Source organism: Dermacentor albipictus, unplaced genomic scaffold, assembly GCF_038994185.2.
Source record: "Dermacentor albipictus isolate Rhodes 1998 colony unplaced genomic scaffold, USDA_Dalb.pri_finalv2 scaffold_15, whole genome shotgun sequence".
NCBI classification, from domain to species: domain Eukaryota; kingdom Metazoa; phylum Arthropoda; class Arachnida; order Ixodida; family Ixodidae; genus Dermacentor; species Dermacentor albipictus.
This window is the reverse complement of record NW_027225569.1, coordinates 12437452-12455995: the sequence shown is the minus strand read 5'-3', so window position 1 is coordinate 12455995 and position 18544 is coordinate 12437452. Positions and strand designations below refer to the sequence as shown.

Below are 18544 nucleotides of genomic sequence, written 5' to 3'. Positions count from 1 at the left end.
ACATGGTTATTGAAAAAAATATATGTAAAGAGAGAGGGAGAAAGAGAGAGAGAGGGAGACGCGGCATTTGCAGAATTTGCATCCAGATTTAAATGCTAATAAATTGTTACGTGTAGCTGGAGCCCAATACTATATACAATTTATTTACAGGGAAGCTAACGGAAGGCTAAAATGGCAACGCTATATCAAGCGGGGCCCACGTCGTCTTCTTCCTCCTCAGTGCAGCCTCACTGTGGCGGCTGTTCCGTAGCAATATTCTGAAATACATGTACTAACACCACGCTAAGGCACGGATCTTGCGAACCTTCAGTCATCATTGGCTCCAGGATTTCTCTCCTACGCTTTCACGTTTATATGTGGACCATTATGCATTTCTTAGAAACTGGCGCGCACTCGCACGTGCCACACTTGGCTACCAAGTGCTCGGCTAGCCCTCCGTTAAAATTAATAATGCGAATAATTCTTGCCAACTTTAGGCACTTCCAGTCTACCTAGCCTACTACGCCTTAGAAGCCACAGAAGTAACTAGGGCTTGTAACACAATGGAGACTTCGAAACATTGCCATGGTGTTTCTGGCGTTGCTGATCAGCATTGGTGAGGGGGCGGGCAATCTGGCGACATTCTTCAGCGTATTTAGCGGCTTGAGAGACTCTCGTCAACTCTCAGATCAGGGTTGTACGGAAGGATGGTGCCTAGCATGCACGAGGGCTCGCGCCCGTGAAGTAGTAAGTACGAAGACAATTCAGTGGTGGTCTGCGCAGCGGTATTATGGGCGTACGCCACGAAGCGAGCAACGCTGCCACAGTTAGAGTGCTAAGAAGCGAGGTGTCAGCATGTCGCCCAATGTTCAATTTAATTATTCCGCCAGATCATTTGTTCGGAGATTCCAGGCAGCGGTGGTTAGGTGAACAACGTAACACTGGTTAAGAATCGCTTCGACAAAGTCACAGACAGAGACGTCTTTGGAAGCTAAATACCTCAGATGGTGCGCTTTGCGGTAAAATGGTGTGTTCTATAATGAAAAGGGCAACGTCACTCGCCGATACAAATGGCAGCTGTGAAGTGTCCTCGTATCGCATGATGCCACTGATGGCAACGATTATCCAGCGGTTGCCTGCATTTGTGATAGGAACAGGTCCGTAGAAGTCGATTCCGACGCATTCAAAGGGGCGCGCAAGACAAGGCAACTGCTGTAGTGGAGCGGTGGTCATACGGCGCTGGCAAATGGGAGAATAACGGGCGTAGCGGCGAAGAAAGCGGTAGATTTCCCCCCCCCCCCCGCCCCACTGTGCGGAGATGAAGGCAGATGCAAGTCTTGTATATTGCTGCATGTGCGCACGGTGGGTCAGCATGGAAGACGCGCATATGTCCTAGGGGGTTGGGAATACCCAATGACCAAATATTTGCGTCCTGTGCAATATAATTGGGACGATGTAGCTGTAGCAGAATGTAGAAGAATGAAGTGGGGTACTTGATGGCGTATATTCAGATACGCGGCGCTACGTGGTGTGAATCAACAATTGATAAGTGAAGCAAGCCAGGCGTCCTTTCCTTGCTCCATAAGCATGTCGGTAATGTCCAAAAAGGTCATGTCGTAGATGGACACAGGCTGGGTCACAACACGAGGTTTAAGAGGGGAACGGTAGAGAGCGCCTGCATGAAAGTATTTGTGTCCCGATATTTAAATGACGCGAATGTTGTACTCCTGGAGCTGTAATGCCAAGAGGCTGAGTCGACCAGAGGTCTCTTTCAAGAAGGGGCACCAACCTAAAGGGAAACTCAAACGGTTATCAATTTCCATGAATTGCTGGGATTGGGCAGAACAGACCTAATATTTTACGGTTCCGAATTTTTTTTTCGTTTTTTTAATATAAGGGGCGGAAATCGCTTTCTAAATCACCCGCGCGGACACGCCCCCATCGCTTCCCGGAGCGCCGGGTGAGGTTGTTGCCAGAGGAGAGAACCGGCGAGAGCGACGTCATGGGCGGAGACCGAGCCAACCGAGCTGCGGACCGGCGTGCTGACATGTGCTGGCATGCCTCTTTCCGTCCTGCGCTTTACTGAACGACGCTATGAGAGATCTGCTGCCGCCGCCGCCACCGCTCACGTTTGTTTTACGATTTTCGTAAACTGTTCTTTCCTTCTATGCTGCGTGAGTGCCTACAGCCAAGGGCGCCCAACATGCCCTCGTTCTGTGCAGCATTCGGCTGCGCGAACACAGGCGGGCGAGACCATGTGGTGTTTCACAAATTCCCGAAGGAAAAGAAGCTTGCAACGCAGTGGCTACGTGCGGTGAGGAGAGATAAGTTCATGCCGACGAAATCAACTGTGCTGTGCTCGGACCATTTCCGCGACAGTGACTATCATCGGAGCTTGACAACGATGCGGGCAATCGGTATTCCAGTTAAATCGGCGCGACTGAAGGCCGGCGTTGTTCCGTCTAAATTCTCCTACAAGAGAAACACCTCGCCAACTCCAAAAGCGGCCTTCGCCAAGAGGAGAAAGCGTGAGGTAAGGGTTTTATTGTGCACACGGGCAATTTTTTACCAGATGATCACCTTAGTGTCGAACGTAGATTTCGCACTCACAGCTTGCTACCAGCAGCGAAATGCCGCAAAAGCGACTGTTGGCACAGCCGCGCCCGTGGCAAGGCGAGCGGGCTCAAATAATGAAGTAACGCTGTGAGGTATTAAAGTTATCAGCGTTCGACGTGGTCTAGCCCAATACAGGCATCGCTGCTTGGCAAAAAAAAAATTTCTTGGCCTTGCTCATAGGGAACTAGCTATGCATCACGCATGGGAAAATTATTATTTGAAAGTAATTATATTACATTACTCATTACTGTCTTATTACGCTCATTCATTTGAATTACATTACCAATTACCGCCTTAAAAAGTAATGGTATTACTTTACGATTGCTTCCAAAAAGTTTTCATGCATACAAGAAGCAAAAAGCAAAGTATAAAGGGACGCCAACCTTTCTTTAAGGTAACATACACTTTCATGCCCTCCCCCCATGTTTCTCATTGACACCTCACCACATTACCAACGTTCTGACGCCGTACACAGCTTACTGGTGCATATTTACCGCAATTACTAAATTACTTTAGCCATGAAATTACACACAAAATATTTCACATTACTATCACTAGACAACTAATCCATCACATAAATCGCTGAAAAAGTATTTCAATTATTGTAAGTAATCCAACTGCTGTCATGTATACTGATATGTTGAAATTCATGACATCCATGCCTTGCACTCTTTCAGATGCTAGCAGAGCTCCTTGAGAACCGAGCCCCTGATGAACCTGTTCCACTACCATCACCAGTCGAAGATTTTGAAGTAGCCAGTGTGACACAGGCATACATTGAAGAGTTTCAAGCTAAGATTCCTAGGGCGCGAGAAGGTGCACACATCGCTCTCGCTGTTGGCACACTCAACATCGTCGTTGCCGCCGTTGCCGCCATCGTTTTCCGTATCGGCTGTGGGTTCAAACATGTACGGGGAAAATACAAGCTGTCGGAGACAGCGAGAACGTTCCATCTTACAACTCAGCTATGAAGCCAGAACAGCAGAAGCGCGTGCTACCAGAGAGAAAGGAATGGTGCTACGCTCTGAAACGGAGACATGCGGCGGCGCCGACCGGCGACTACCGCCAACGACGTCAAGCGGCCCTGATCAATCACGGGCAACAGCGGCGTTCGCCCGATGCCTAGAGGCGCTGGTGCGCGTTTTCTTGAAGAAACAGCCGCTTGCGTTTGTTTCCGCCCTTTTTGAACCAGATATTCGTGTTCAGGGGACTCAAAACTGTAGAATGCCACAGAGAACTCATTTTTTTTTTAGAAAAGTGCTTCAGCTTCCCTTTAACGTATGATCGTCTGTAACCACGTCGAATGGGCGCCCGTAAAGGTAATGGCGAAACTTTCCTATGTCCCATCTGATGACTAGAGACTGTTTGCGTTACTGAACAATTGGCTTAGGCTTTAGGCTGCGCACAGCCGACGTTGGCAACGACGTACTGCTCAAATCCAGGTTTACGTTGGGCAAACAAAACTTGGAGACCAACCCCGCTAGCGTCTGTGGCAATTTCAGGTAGGGCGCGTGCGTCGAAATGTCACATGATAGGAGGTGACGTAATCAGGTGGCGGAGTGTGGTGAATGCATTGTCGCATGCTGGTGACCGTTTCAAAAGATCGCGGCTACAGTGGAGAAGGTCAGTCAAAACGGCTATGGACCAAAGATAGTTATGGCCAGTTATGGACCAAACGACGAAAACATGAACGAAGATGGAGGAACCTGCGAAGTTTTTTAGTTGTCTTCGGTTGAGCAAACTCGAAAATGGCACGTACTTTTGTTGCACAAGAAATAATGCCAACTCGGTAGACGAGGAGGCCAAGCCCCACAGGGGCGTCTGCGTCAGCATGCATTTGGTGTGTTGCGACACCACGTGCCCGAGCACATGAGGGTTGGACCCTCCCGCGTGTAGCCGTGCGCGGCTTAGCCGTGTCTTGGGAAAGGGGGTTCCTGGGGGTTGAGCCGATTCCGGGTGTTAGGACCTTTAAGGCCCCCCGGCAGAGGCAACACACCTCTTTGGCCTCTGCTTCACGTAGACGGCACCTCCAGGCTGACCCACCTGGGGGAAGTCGGCAGTCACCCTTTCCTGTCTCTCTCTCCTCAAATCTTCGTCTTTATCTATCACTTTCTGGCCTTTCCTGTCTTCTCTCCTCCATGTACTTGCTTTCTCCACGGCGGCAAGGGTTAAACCTTGTGTGGATATCCTACCTTGGGTACACCATATTTGGTTATAGCGACAGCGTAGCTGGCGTCGTGCAGGCTTGTGCACAAGCTTTGCCGCGTCCCCTCGTTAGGCTCCGTGGTGGACGGTCGGCGCTGTTGCCGAATTTTTACGTATTTACATGGAAACTTCTTTCCCCAAATTTCCTGATCGCCCTCAGAAACGAGGGTGCACCGAAGATTTATTCCAGTTTTCGGACGCCAAATCCAGAACTTCCCTCGATTTCACGTTATTCACTCTGAAAAGTCAAACAAAGCACTGCGAACCATATCACCGTTCCTTGTTTCAAAGTCCATGACTGATGTTTTTGCTGCTGGTTACAGGGTGTCGACGATGGAAAGCGGTGACCTCCTCTTGGAGCTACGCGATCAGAAGCAATATGACAAACGATGGAAACTAGTGTCATTTGGGGATACTCACATAAGAGTAACCCCGCACCGTACAATGAACACCACCCGTGGTGTTGTGTCGGATGATGAAATGCTTGAGCTGACTGAAGCGGAACTCTTGGAGGGATTTAGTGAGCAAAATGTGATAGATGTCAAAAGAATTAAGATGAGGCGAGATGGCAAAGAGATTTAGACGAAACACCCAATAATTACCTTTGGATCAAGTGCATGAACCAAAGAGCATGTGTCCAGAGCCTCACTAGAGGCAATGGACACTACACCTGTCATCAAGGCGCACCAAACGCCTAAGGAGTGGCGATGCTCCCTGGAACGCTTCAGGGAGGGCAAAACCCCGATTTCAGGGCCTCGAAAGAGCTCTGTAATCGAACGCATAACTTCCGTTTCCGTACACACAGCACCTATTTACTTCCAATATGGATACACAAATAATTCAATGGAACGTCAACGGTCTTCTTAGGAACCTTGATGATGTGCAGGAACTCGTCCAGAAACACAATACAAAAGTGCTGTGTCTACAGGAAACACACATAAAACCACAACACACAAAATTTCTCCGACCGTATGTAACATTTCGCAAAAATCGCGAATACGCTGTCGCATGACCAGGCGGTGTTGCCATTTTTATTCATAAAAGCATTTCGTGTCAGCGTTTACAGCTACGAATGATCCTTGAAGCAGTGGCAGTTCGAGTTGTTCTCCTAAATAAACTCGTCACCATTTGCTCGCTTTAAGTGCCCCCACACTACAAATTACACAAACATTAATTTCAGTCGTTTATAGATGAATTGTCAGAACTTTACGTTGTTCTTGGCGATTTCAATGCCCACAGCTTCCTGTGGGGCGACTCTCGTATAGATGCGCGAAGTCATTTTGTTGAACAGTTCCTTTTTTCTTCAGGCGCGTGCTTGCTGAATTAAGAAGGAAGCCACATATTACTGTCTTGCAAATAGAACTTTTTCTTCAGTAGATCTTAGTATAGTTCCCCGCCTAAACTGCCCGAACTCGAATGGGAAGTTACGAACAGTCGTTACGGGAGCGACCACTTCCCCATACTGCTAAGAACATCTAAAGAAAACGAATATCCTCCACAAGCTCCTAGGTGGAAGATAGATACAGCCGACTGGGAGAAATTTCGACCTCTCACTAGCCTCTCATGGGCTGACATGTGTTCCTTAGAAATTGATGCTACTGTGGAGTATCTTACAGCATTCATAATAGCCCAGTTGAAAATGACAACAGAGGTTGTGTTCAGTACTACAGAAATTTCTGTTGTACAACAGGATTTCTCTGTAGTAACTACATATTCCTGATGGAGCGACAGACTTTTCTGATGTACAACAGACATTTGTTGTTGCTACTACAGAAGTACAGTCTGTCGTATGTCTGTTGTTACATCAGAAAGGTGAAGCTCTACAACAGATTTTTGTAGTACTACAGAAAACTTTGTCATCACTATAGGCACCCTGTTGTCCCAACAGAAATGTTCCTGAAGTAACCCGAAAAATGTCTGTAGTGCTGCAGAGAGCTGTTGAAATACTACAGAAACCTATTGTGGCAACAGGCCCCCAATTGTCTCAACAGAAGTGTTCCTGAAGTAATGCGACCAACTTCTGTTGTACTACAGAAAAATGTTTTTGTACGACAGAAACCTATCATTGCAACAGGCCCCCAGTTGTCATAACAGAAGTGTTCCTGAAGTAATGGACAAACTTCTGTTGTACTACAGAGAACTGTTCCACAACGGAAACCTATCGTCGCAACATGTACCCAATGATGACAACAGAAGTGCACTGAAATTGTGCGATGCGACAAGCTTCTGTAGTGCCCAGTTGAAAAAGACAATAGGAATTCCTGTCGCAACTACAGAAATTCTGTTGCACGACAGAAGTTCTTGACATTTCTGACGTTACGACAGAAATTTCGATGTCGCAACAGAAGCATTCTGTCGCGAAGGCCGATAGTTATGAAGTCGCAACAGAAACGTTCTGTCGCGACAACAAGAGTTCTGAATTTGGAACAACAGCTTTATATCCTGACAGCGACTCCGACGTTACGACACCAATTCTGACGTCGCAGCAGAAACATTCGGTCGCGACGGCCAAGAGTTCCGAAGTCGCAACAGAAGCGCTTTCCGTTGCGGCCTTTTAAAATTGTATGTAAGTTTCGCATCGGTGGTGTACACTGTACTTTTCTCTTGCGCTGTATTCAATCGCGCTTCTCTGATGCCGGCAATGCTGATGGCGCCGACACCGGTATTAAAGTGGACGTGGCGAATAGCTATAATTGTGCCGTGACGACGCGGCACCAGCAACGCCCTACCGGCCTCCTCAATATCGGCCGCTGATCAAAATCATACCATCTGCGGGAATGGCTGCGTATCCGTTTTTTTTGGTAAGATGTGGCACACAGGCCTGTGGACTTACATGTGCTGTTACACTGACACATTTGTTAACCCTTTATAGGGCAATGGGACATATACATCCCACTTTTTACGCCGCCGAAAAGGGCTCTTCAAAGGCATTGGGAAGCATGCATCCCATTTTTTACTGTGCTGCCATCTATCTGCGAATACTGTAATTACTTTTGAAAGTAGTTTTGCTGCTTTCTGACAAGTGGTACTAGGCGTCCGTGGTTTGGAAAATTGTGTCTCCGTTCGGGAAGGCGAAGGAATTTTTTTCTTGTTGTGTCTCCAAACAAGAATAATTCGAGATGTCAGGTGAGCATTTCCGTTTCTCTGCTTCAAAACAAAGCCCACTAGCTTGTATGAATCGCGTTTTTTGAGGAATACAAGCAATATTTAGCCTGAAAATCTTGTATAAATAGGACCACCCTTAGAAAACAGCATGAGTTATGCTAGGACTAACTTCCCGATTTTCGGGGACGATGTGTTGAGGAATACGTTACTCAAACTTTTATATTTTGTTTGTTCTTGAAATGCAGATAATCGATTTCTGACGGCAGCAGAAGCGCTTGAGCTATATTTTAGCCTTCCGGACGACCCCACGTCGAGTGACTCGGATGGGGATACAGACGTCGACTTCGTACCAGAGCTCACTCCGCCAGACTCTGATGACGAAAGCGGCGACGATGTAGCAGCAGCTTCAACAAGCAGACCTAAAAAGCGCAAGGCTACTTACACGAGAAAGACAAGGAAACGACCGAAAGCGCCTGCAGTTTCTGCTGAAGAAGAAGTCGAAGAGGAGCCTGGAGTCTGGGGTAGCAGCGAACCGGAGCACGCCGTCCGCGACCCGAAAATTTAGGACCCACAGTTCTCATCAAAATCACCGACGAGGCCGTGTGAAGCTTTTGCTCTATATTTTCACGACAGTGTCATGCATACACTAGTAACAGAGACAAACCGGTTTGCAAAGCAGAAAAACCGCAAGCACTGGAAAGAGCTGACAATTGATGAACTTTGCGCATATTTCGGCATACTGCTGCTGATGAGCACGAATCCCAGGCATCAAATGTATCTGTACTGGAGCAGCGACAGTTTCTTCAATTGTCCCGAAATATCAAGGGTCATGTCTTTCCGCCGTTTCCAAAACATTATGAACTGTTTACATATCAACGACCTAAGCAAAGAAAAAAAGAAAGGGGAAGACGGGTACGACAGACTGTCGAGAGTACGCCCTCTCATACAAGCGCTGAATGCCAGCTTCAAAAGGCAATACACTCCGTCAAGCCATCAATCCATTGATGAGAGCAAGGTGCGCTTCAAAGGACGGTCTTCGTTGACGCAGTACCTCCCTATGAAGCCAATAAAACGGGGATATAAGGTTTGGTGCCACGCTGACTCCCAGACAGGATACCTTATTGATTTTCAGGTTTATGAAGGGAAAGCTGCTGACCGCCCAGCCAGCATGGGTCTTAGAGAACATGTTGTGCTCTCCCTGCTTGATGGTGTGGAGCCTGGTACACAACTATATTTTGATAACTTTTTTACATCCACACGGCTAATGGAGGCCTTGAAAGAAAAGGAAATTCTGGCAGTGGGGACCATTCGAACAAATCGCAAGAATCTCCCTGAAGAAATCAGACATGATAACAAGCTGCAGAAGGGTGACTATATATGGCGGACAAAAGGAAGCATCACGGCTTACCAGTGGAAGGATACGAAAAACGTCCACGCACTTTCCAACTTTCATCACCTGAACGACACTGCGGACGTTGTTCGAAAGCTTGCCAATGGCTCGTCCGTGTCTGTCCAATGCCCAAAGGCCATCTCAGACTACAACACCTGGATGGGTGGAGTCGACAGGTTTGACCAGAGGAGAAATGCGTATCCGGCAGACAGAAGATCTAAAAAGTCCTGGTACCGAATTTTCTACTTTCTGCTGGATGCAGCAGTAGTGAATGCTTTCCTCCAAATGAAAGAAGACAATCAAATGAGCTACCTGTGGTTCCGGCTTGTCCTCGGTCGCCAGCTGATAAACGGCCAAACCTTCAAAGGCTCTAACAATCGGCCTCATAAAGCCAACAAAAAAGGCAACAAAAATGGCCAAAAAATGGTAGGAGTTCAGGACGAAGTCCGATTTCTGGGAGATGGACACCACCCTCAGAAAGTCGCGAAAAGGAGGAGATGTCGCTGGTGCTCCAGTGCCAAGAAAGAAGCCCGCACCAATTTTTTGTGCTCTGCATGCAATGTGCCACTTTGCGCAACATGTTTTGGGCCTTTTCATGCTGGTCGAAAGTGAACTGAAAGCCCTTGAGAGGCGATGGGACAAATACGTCCCACTTTCTGAAATTTCATTGAGTGTCAGTGGGACACATCTGTCCCACTTTTTCTGAATAAACTACTTGTTCTTATGGCTTGAAATTTCGTGCAAACTATTTCTGTTGGCTTCATTTAGTCAGATAACACAACATTTTTCTTAGTTCTTGAAAAAACTATACCTTGCCTTACAAAGGGTTAATTTCCCAGGAATATTTCACAAGCTTATGCGAACCGGAAAAGAAGGTTTGGGTTGTTTCACAAAATTACGTGAAAAGCTGTCTCGCTCGGGTCTCATTAATCTGGTACAGTGCTGCCGTGAGAAGCCAGTATGCTGTCAGAACGAACTCTCATCCACGAATGTTTATGTAGCTATTTTGCATTGAACACACGAATTATATGCGCGCTCAAAAGTGTAAAGAATGAGAGACAACTGTCGAAACTAGCAGTAATAACCCTAAAAGTCAACGATGTCTATTTCTGAATTTCTTATTTAATATGAATATCGTACATCAAAATCGATGTTCTAGCACTCCACGATGTACCTGTCGATGGTACGAACACTCTTGCTCTTCTAGAGATGCGGCACTTGACGCGGTGGAGTGATAGCGGATCTTGGCTCTTAAAATGCAAATGTAAACATCAGCGCATCAGAACGTCGTACTATTGACATGGCCAAAATGTACACTCGAAAAGCATGGCAGGGGTGGTACCAGTTTAATTGTTAGTGGTGAACTCTCACAACGCATACAAGTACTCTCTTCTGTTCGACGGGGTTGTCCGTTAAGTCCTTTACTTTTCGCTTTATTTTTGGAGCCGCTCTGTAGAAAAATAGTTAATAGTACAGAAATCAGGGGTTTTAAGATACAGTCCAGTGAAGTACGTGTTCTTGCTTATGTGGATGACGTTGCCCTATTTGCTGAAGATAGGGAGAGTCTTAGCGCATTATTAAGAATTACTGAAAGGTTTTGCGAGAAAAGCGGTAGTGAAATCAATAAGCAAAAGTGCATTGGTCTCTGGCATGGCCACTGGAGTGCCACGCCCGGTGTTTTTGAATATATCCGGTGACTCACGACACCTAGCTCTTACCTAGGGGTGCCTTTGGATGGGTATCGTGAAAGCGAGTCACTCTGGCGCGAAAAAACGGATGAAATGCGTGCGATGGCCGATGCATGGGGTGGCCGCGAATTCTCGATTTTTGCACGTGCCACTATTTGTAATGTTTTTCTCGCTGCGAAAATTATGTATCTTCTGCAGGCACTGTATTGTACACGTAAGCACATTCAAAAATTTCACCGAATCTTCGCCACGTTTATCTGGTGTTCTACATGGGAGCGAACATCAAGGACAAATTTATTTCGTCGAGTAAAGAAAGGTGGTCTGTCGGTGTGCCACTTGTTTCTTCAGCAAGTTGTATCACGTTTTATATTGTTAAGGGACGAAAGAGACCCGTTTTTGTGCAGTTTTTTTCAAACTTTGTTAGCAGTTTCTATGCCTGATTTTTTTGTTTCTTCAGCCATTGGCCCTCATTACACAATTTCAAGGTTCTTGCGTGAAGTTGTAACGTCCTATCGTTTCCTTAGGGCGCGATTCTCTCTTGAGTACCTCTCCAATGTAAAAAGAAAGCATCTTATGAAGGATCTCATTGAAAGTGTGTTCCCTGTTCCATTGTATCGGTTAATGTTTCAAGAAGGGCCTGGGCAAGACGTACTTAAAAGGGTTAAAAATATGTGGATACCGGCAAACGGTAAAACATTCTTCTTCAAGCTTCTCATGGGAACCTTGCCTGTGAAAACGTGTTTGGAGGAAAGAGGAATTTATGTGGCATGGGGAAGCAGATGCTTTCTGTGCAACACAGCTGAAATGATCGAACATGTTTTAATTGATTGTAATAATGCCATATTCTTTTGGGATATGTTACAGAGAACGTTAAAGATAGACCTACCCCTCAATCCACATGGCATTCGTTTTTTACCACCTGAACACGATTTTGAACAGATGGATGTCATCTTTTTACTTGGAATGCACGCAATCTGGCGTAGTCTGTTAGCATATAGACTTTGTGATGTTAAAGGCCGATCTGTGTATGAATAATTTGTGGAAATGGTTGTGAATGTACGTGACGTGTACAAGACGAAAGACTGTGATGAAGCTGTGGTGTCAATGCTTGACACTTTGACACATATAAAACGAGTGTGGTCTAGGATCACAAACTCTTTTGAAGCTTGTAGCCAAGCTGGAAATGAAGGGAAAAAAAAGGCACGGGTGGTGCAGTGTAAGATGCCGGGCTCGAAATCGTGAGGTCGCAAGTTCGAATCCTAGGCGGAGACGTTTTCTTTTAAATTGTTTTTTACTTTTACATTTTTCTTTTTTGTACTAACAAATTTACATATCCTTAAGGAGGTCTATGGCAATTTTTAATTAAATATTGATCAAGAACTACAGAACTTTCTACTACAGGACGTCACACTACAAACAACAGAACTACAGACAACAAAACTACAGGCAACATAACTACAGAAACAACGTCCCAAAATACGACAGACTGTGAAAATTTCCTGTTGTGTTTTTCAACTGGGAGATGCCCCATCTAAATGCATATCTGAAGGAAGTGGCTCGGCATGCAGACGGCGTGTCCCGTGGTGGAACGACGAATGTAGAATCGCTCGTAAGAGACAGCACAAAGCGTATACCCGCACAAAAATGAGTGTTGATTAACGATTGATATATTGTTGGGATATTGTTGCAACAGCGGACTTCAACAAATTTTCAAAAGCAATTGAGTTCACTCAATGCTTGCACAACAATATTACCGTTGAGTGCTCTCAATAAAAAATTTATTGGGTAATTTGTGTTGATTTTTCTAGCTGTTCTTTTGTTGTGTAGCAGTTGAGTCCAGTATACAATAATTAGGACTCGCATATGAAGACATTCCAAACATGTTTCGCGATGCGTTCCAACCTCATTCCTGTCACTTTGCGGCAGATAGGTTCTTCTTTCGCCTCGCTTTCATTAATAGAAAATTATGTGTCCCCGATGGGGTGGAGTCGAACGTCGGCCGTCGAGCCCGGTACTCTAACCAACAGGCCACGAGCGCGCGCATACTCCTCTCATTCGAAAGCCAGTAAGCTCTGGTGGTGGTGGTGATAAACTTTATTGAAAGGGGGAAGGGTAAAGAGGGACGTGGCTGAGTGTTATGGCTCAAGTAAGGCCCTGGGCCTGCTTGGCCTTTTCCGCCCAGTCCACCAGTTCAAGTTGTCGGTCGACGTCCCCGTAACTGAGCGAGGCTGTCCAGTCCAGTCCAGTCAGTGGCACGCGGCGCGTGTGCGCGCGTGCCACTTCCTGGTGCTGTCGCTACAGCTGGCGCTTTGAAGCGCCTATCTCCGGGACCGCCCCACTTTCGTAGCCATTTTCGCTACGTAAAAACTGCAACGTTAGACTAGATTCATGACCGCCCAAGTTCATAACGATTTATTTCTTCGCCGGTGTACAAATGCCTCGTGAGGCTTATAGCGCGTTAAAAAGACAAGGACGAAGGTGAGACGTGACACACACAGGCGCTAACTTGCAAAAATCTTTATTTCGAGCAAGGGACCCATACATATATACAACTTTTTCGCGTACATCATACATTCGCTGTTTACAAAATACCTTTACACACTATTGCGCAGGTACGATATCTCTTTGTGGGAAAGGGAAATGGATGGTTTGGACACACAGTTATCGCCAAGCCTATCAATCAATTCCGCTTCTATAATTTCGCGAGTTAACCTACCTCGGGCTTTTACCACAATGAAGCAGTCTTTGTATGCTGGAGCACACGTCGAATAGTCGCCATCATCCACCCCGGCAACAGTGTAGCTGCAATGCCTGCAGTGGGCATCAAGAAACCCGCCCCGCTTTTCTGCTACATTGTACCGGTGTTCCTTTAAACGCTCGTTGAGGCACCTTCCGCTTTGCCCGACGTAGTTTTCCCCACACTTTAAAGGAAGGTTATAAACAACTTCTTCCACACATTCAACAAACGGTTCCTGCTGTTTCTTTTTGCACGTGCGCTTATCAGAGAGGCCTGGTCTGGTCAGTCTGCACAGGCATTGCAATTTTGTAGCAGCTGAAAACACAACCTTGACATTCGCACGTTGGCCTACTTTTTTTAAACGATGCGACAAGCCGCGGATATATGGGATGACAGCAACGCTCCTCTTATCTACACAAGGCACGCTATCAGCCTCACGATGTCTTACCAACAAGCCCAAATCACTGCTTTACAGTACAAATGCCATCGTCGTTTTAACATACACTAGATGACATAACCATTGGTACGATCCGAAATGAGCACGTTTCGGGGAGCAGAAGAATGCGAAATTCACTTGCCAACACGGTGACTACGCGCATGTGGAGTTCCCCAAAAGTAGACACGGCGGCAGCGCGGCCGGCGATAAGACAGGTGCCGACAGGCGACGACGCTACCTTCGAGCACCGGACGCACTGTGGGAACCGTAGGATGCAAGCGCGCACACGCTACAAACATACACGGGTGAGGTCTTCGAATTTCCTGTGACGTACCCTCTATCCGTAAAGCAAATATAGTTTTTGTCCAATGTCCGTGGTACTAGAGATCAAAGAATGAAGGCGCTTCGAGATCGCAGCGCGCAGCCGCTATAACCATTGACTTCAAAGAGCTTCAGATTCAGCAACAGCCGCTGCAGTATCACAGCTAATCGCTGTGTCTGCGGCTGCTCCCGTTTCTCGCCTTGCAAGAAGCAAGCGATTTATTTGAGCCTCACCGAACTGTCGTCCTTTCCTGTTCCAAGCCTGCAGGTCTCGTATGTTCAGTTAAGAACACCAAAGGGAAATGAAAGAAATACAGGTAACGGACTCTTATTGCACCTTACTTGTCACCTCGTCATCTGCAAAAACGCTACAAACTATTTTAGAAACTTTATTTTTGTAAAAATAGCAAAACTAGTAGTAATTTTTATTTCTAGGTGGCGCGACAAACGTTAAGGTAGCGTTCGGGTGTGTATGTGTGCACGCAAACGGGCGCAACCTAGCTTCGTTTTGCGCACACTTTTTCAACAGTACACATGGTTACCGCTAGTTTCGTAGTCGCATTTTTTGGTCGTAGTATTTATTGTTTACACTATAAATTAGGTAGTTCTTAAAAATTTATGAAGGTTAGTTGATGCAAAATTATTGCTAATCGATTAGAGGTTCTTAAGTGCCGTTATTTTGTGTTTGAAAGGTTTTCATAACTGAATACGATAGTGAAGCCATGTGAAGCTGTGACCGGCTTTCGGACTCAGTTATTCGGCTGCAGTTGTGCGGTGGTTCACGCCTCGTGCTTCTTGATGAAAGTCTTTTCTTTTCGGACATCATGACGCACATTTTAGTGAAATGCTTTAACGACGATAAGTGGGACGTTTATCCGGTGAAGTGGTTGGCTCACCCAACAACTAGTCTTATACTGATGTGCGAGCCTGACGAAACGTTTTGATGAGTTGGCGGCAGAGGCCATGATGCCTGTTGGAGAGAAGGCACCCCGAAACAGTCGCAGCCGCACTTCTGAAGATAGGTAAGTAATCTCGTTTTCTTGGGCACGTAGCCTTCTTTTCTATTTTGACATTGACGAGTGAGTGAGTGAGTGTCAACTTTATTATTAGAAGGGGTAAGGGATAAGGGAGGCTAAGCTACGTAGGCTTCCAGGTTGTGCTTCACGATCGAGTCTTCAGCTCGTGCCAGGACCCGTGTTTGGATGTCTCGGTCGGTGCTAGAGAGGAGAGCCTCCCATTGTTCGTAGGTGGGGGGTGGCGAGACGAGGTCGGCGGGCGGGGGATCTTCCGGGCAGCCCCAGAGGATGTGGTTCAAGCAGGCAACGTCGCCGCACAGGCAGCAGCGTGGATCAATGACACCAGGGTGGATGTGCGAATACACTAGGGGGCACGGAAAGGTGCGGGTCTGGAGGCGACGCCAGGCGATCTCGGACCGCTTGGGAAGACTGCCATGTGGAGGTGGGTAGGCGTACCGTTCGAGGCGATAGTGCTGGGTAATGTCGTGGTAGGTGACCAGGGGCTCCGGCACCGGGGCGTCCAACGCGGAGGGGCACACCGCTCGGTCGACGAATCCTCGAGCGTGTTGGTGAGCCGACTCGTTGCCGGGGTGACCCGAGTGGGCGGGGACCCAGACCAGTTCAATGTGACACGGCTCGTCCTCCAGTAGAAGTGGGCGAAGGAGCCGTAAGGTGGAAGGCGAGACGAGACCTCGGGCGAAATTGGAGATGGCGTGCTTGGAGTCGGAGAGTATGACGCTGGCGTTGGTCGAGGTGGCGGCTAAAGCGATTGCTGCCTCCTCAGCCTCGACGACGTAGGGCGTTCGAACGGTGGCGGCCGTGATTGTCGGCCCCGAGGGTGCCGAGGGTACCGAGGAGGGCGAGACGGAGACGACTGCGAAGGCGTCCCCGGGCGAGGCGTATTTGGCCGCATCCACGTAGGCGATGGCCGGGTGGTCGGCGTACTTGGCGTGAAGCATGGCCGCACGGTCTTGGCGACGGGCGTCGTGGTGTCCCGGGAGCATATTCTTGGGTAGTGGCTTGATAGAAAAGGCTGCCCGAAGAGCATGCGGTAGTGAGACCAGGTCTGGCGGGTGAGAAGAGGTGTCATGACCGAGGGAAAAGAGGATGTAGCGAGCGGTCGGCGAACGATGAAGGCGTTGCACCTGAGCGGTGCGGTGAGCTTCGATCAGTTCGTCGAGCGTGTTGTGGACTCCCAGGCGGAGGAGACGTGCCGTGGACGCGTTGGGGGGAAGGCCGAGAGCAGTCTTGTATGCACGGCGGATGAGGACGTCGACCTTGTCGCGTTCCGATTTGAGAAGACGAGTATAAGGAAGGCCGTACGTGAGACGGGAAACGACGAAAGTGTCCACTAGGCGGAGGAGATCGTGTTCGCGCATGCCCATGCGCCGCGCTCTGACACGAGCAAGCATGCGCGCGGTTTGCTGAACCGAAAGCGAGAGCTGGTCGATGGTGTGAGCATTATGGCGGTTTGACTGTACTATCAGCCCGAGCACCCGGAGATGCGAGACGACGGGAACGGGAGTGGAATTGGCGTGAATCGTGATGGTGGGGTGAGGCGTCTTGTGGCGACGCCGGTCGGGGGGCCGCATGAGGAGGAGGGCTGATTTGGCCGCCGAGCAAGCGAGACCGGCCGCGTGTACGTGACTTGTGACGACGTCAGTTGCGCGTTGCAACGTCTGCTCAATGTGCCCGTCGGAGCCAGACGTGACCCAAAGAGTTACGTCGTCCGCGTACAGGGTGTGTTTGAGATCGGAGATACGGTCGAGCTTGTCGGGAAGTGAGCGAAGGGCGAGATTAAAAAGGAAGGGCGACAAGACAGCGCCCTGAGGGGTACCACGAGATCCAAGCGCATACGTGGGAGACGAGAGATCTCCCACGATGATTTCGGCCGTGCGGGCCGTGAGGAAGGAGCGAATGTAGTGGTAGGTGCGAGAGCCGGGGTTGATGGTGGCGAGTTCGGTAAGAATAGCCGAATGGGAGACGTTGTCGAACGCCTAGTGATGGTCGAGGCTAAGGAGAGCCTTAGTGTCCAAGAAGGTGGGCGAATCGAGAAGGTCGTGGTGGAGTTGCAAGAGGACGTCTTGTGTGGAGAGGTGGGGGCGGAAACCAATCATGGTGTGGGGAAGGAGGTGGTGAGCGTCGGTGTACGTTTGCAAGCGAGCTAGGACGACGTGCTCCATGAGCTTGCCGACGCACGATGTGAGTGAGATGGGCCGGAGGTTCTCGATTGTGAGTTTCTTGCCCGGCTTCGGGATGAAAGCCACGCGAGCGTGTTTCCACGACTGGGGGAGGTTGCCGGAGCGCCAGCACTCATTCAGGAACGAAGGGAGGGCAAAGACCGAAGGGGCATCAAGATTTCGGAGTAGTTTGTTGGGAATGCGATCTGGACCGGGGGCAGAGGTGGTGCGGAGCTTGTGTAGCGCCGCGTAGACTTCAGCTTCCGTGATATCGGCATCTAGTTCGGGGTTGGGGGCCCCGGAGTAGGACGCGAGAGGGGGAGAAGAGGTGCCAGGGGGTGTCAGCAGGAGGTATTTGGCGGCCAGGTCTGCTATCAGCGACGGTGTGTCGCCGGGGTAGGCCCGGACAATGCGTTGTAATTGTTGCCGAGCGACTGACTTGGCGGAAGCAGGGTCGAGGAGGTGGCGGAGGAGATGCCACGATTGCTTGCAGCCTAACTGACCTGAGATCCCTGAGCAAAGCTGCTCCCACTGTTGGGGGGCGAGTACAGTTGTGTGATGCTCGATCTCGCGATCGAGGTATGCGATGCGGCGGCGCAGGCGACGGTTGTGACGTTGCTTATGCCAACGGTTGGTGAGGCTCGTGCGAGCGGCTAAGAGGTGGGCGAGGCGGGAGTCAATTGCCGGATGGTCCTCCGTGGTGGGGATCGAGGCGGTGACCCCGTCGAGGTCCGCCAGTAGCTGGTCGGTCCACATCAAAAGGTCCTCCATGTCGGGGGTGGCAGAGTGCAGCCGGCGGGCTCGGAACGCATCCCAATCCGTATAGCGGGTCGTGTGTGGGCGCGGCTTGCACGGGGAGGTACGGGCATGG

General features: G+C 48.8%; 1 protein-coding gene across 1 annotated transcript; it reads left to right on the top strand.

Annotated features, from left to right (window-relative positions):
* The first annotated feature begins 9169 nt into the window (after nucleotides 1-9169).
* Nucleotides 9170-9907, top strand: LOC135916382 (piggyBac transposable element-derived protein 4-like). The gene has a single exon (XM_065449741.1). It carries the CDS (start codon nucleotides 9170-9172, stop codon nucleotides 9905-9907), a length of 738 nt encoding a protein of 245 aa, XP_065305813.1.
* The last annotated feature ends 8637 nt before the right edge of the window (nucleotides 9908-18544 follow it).

What these genes read in the sequence shown, in the direction of transcription:
- LOC135916382 (XM_065449741.1), top strand. Translation starts at nt 9,170, where the DNA reads ATGGAGGCCTTGAAAGAAAAGGAAATTCTGGCAGTGGGGACCATTCGA.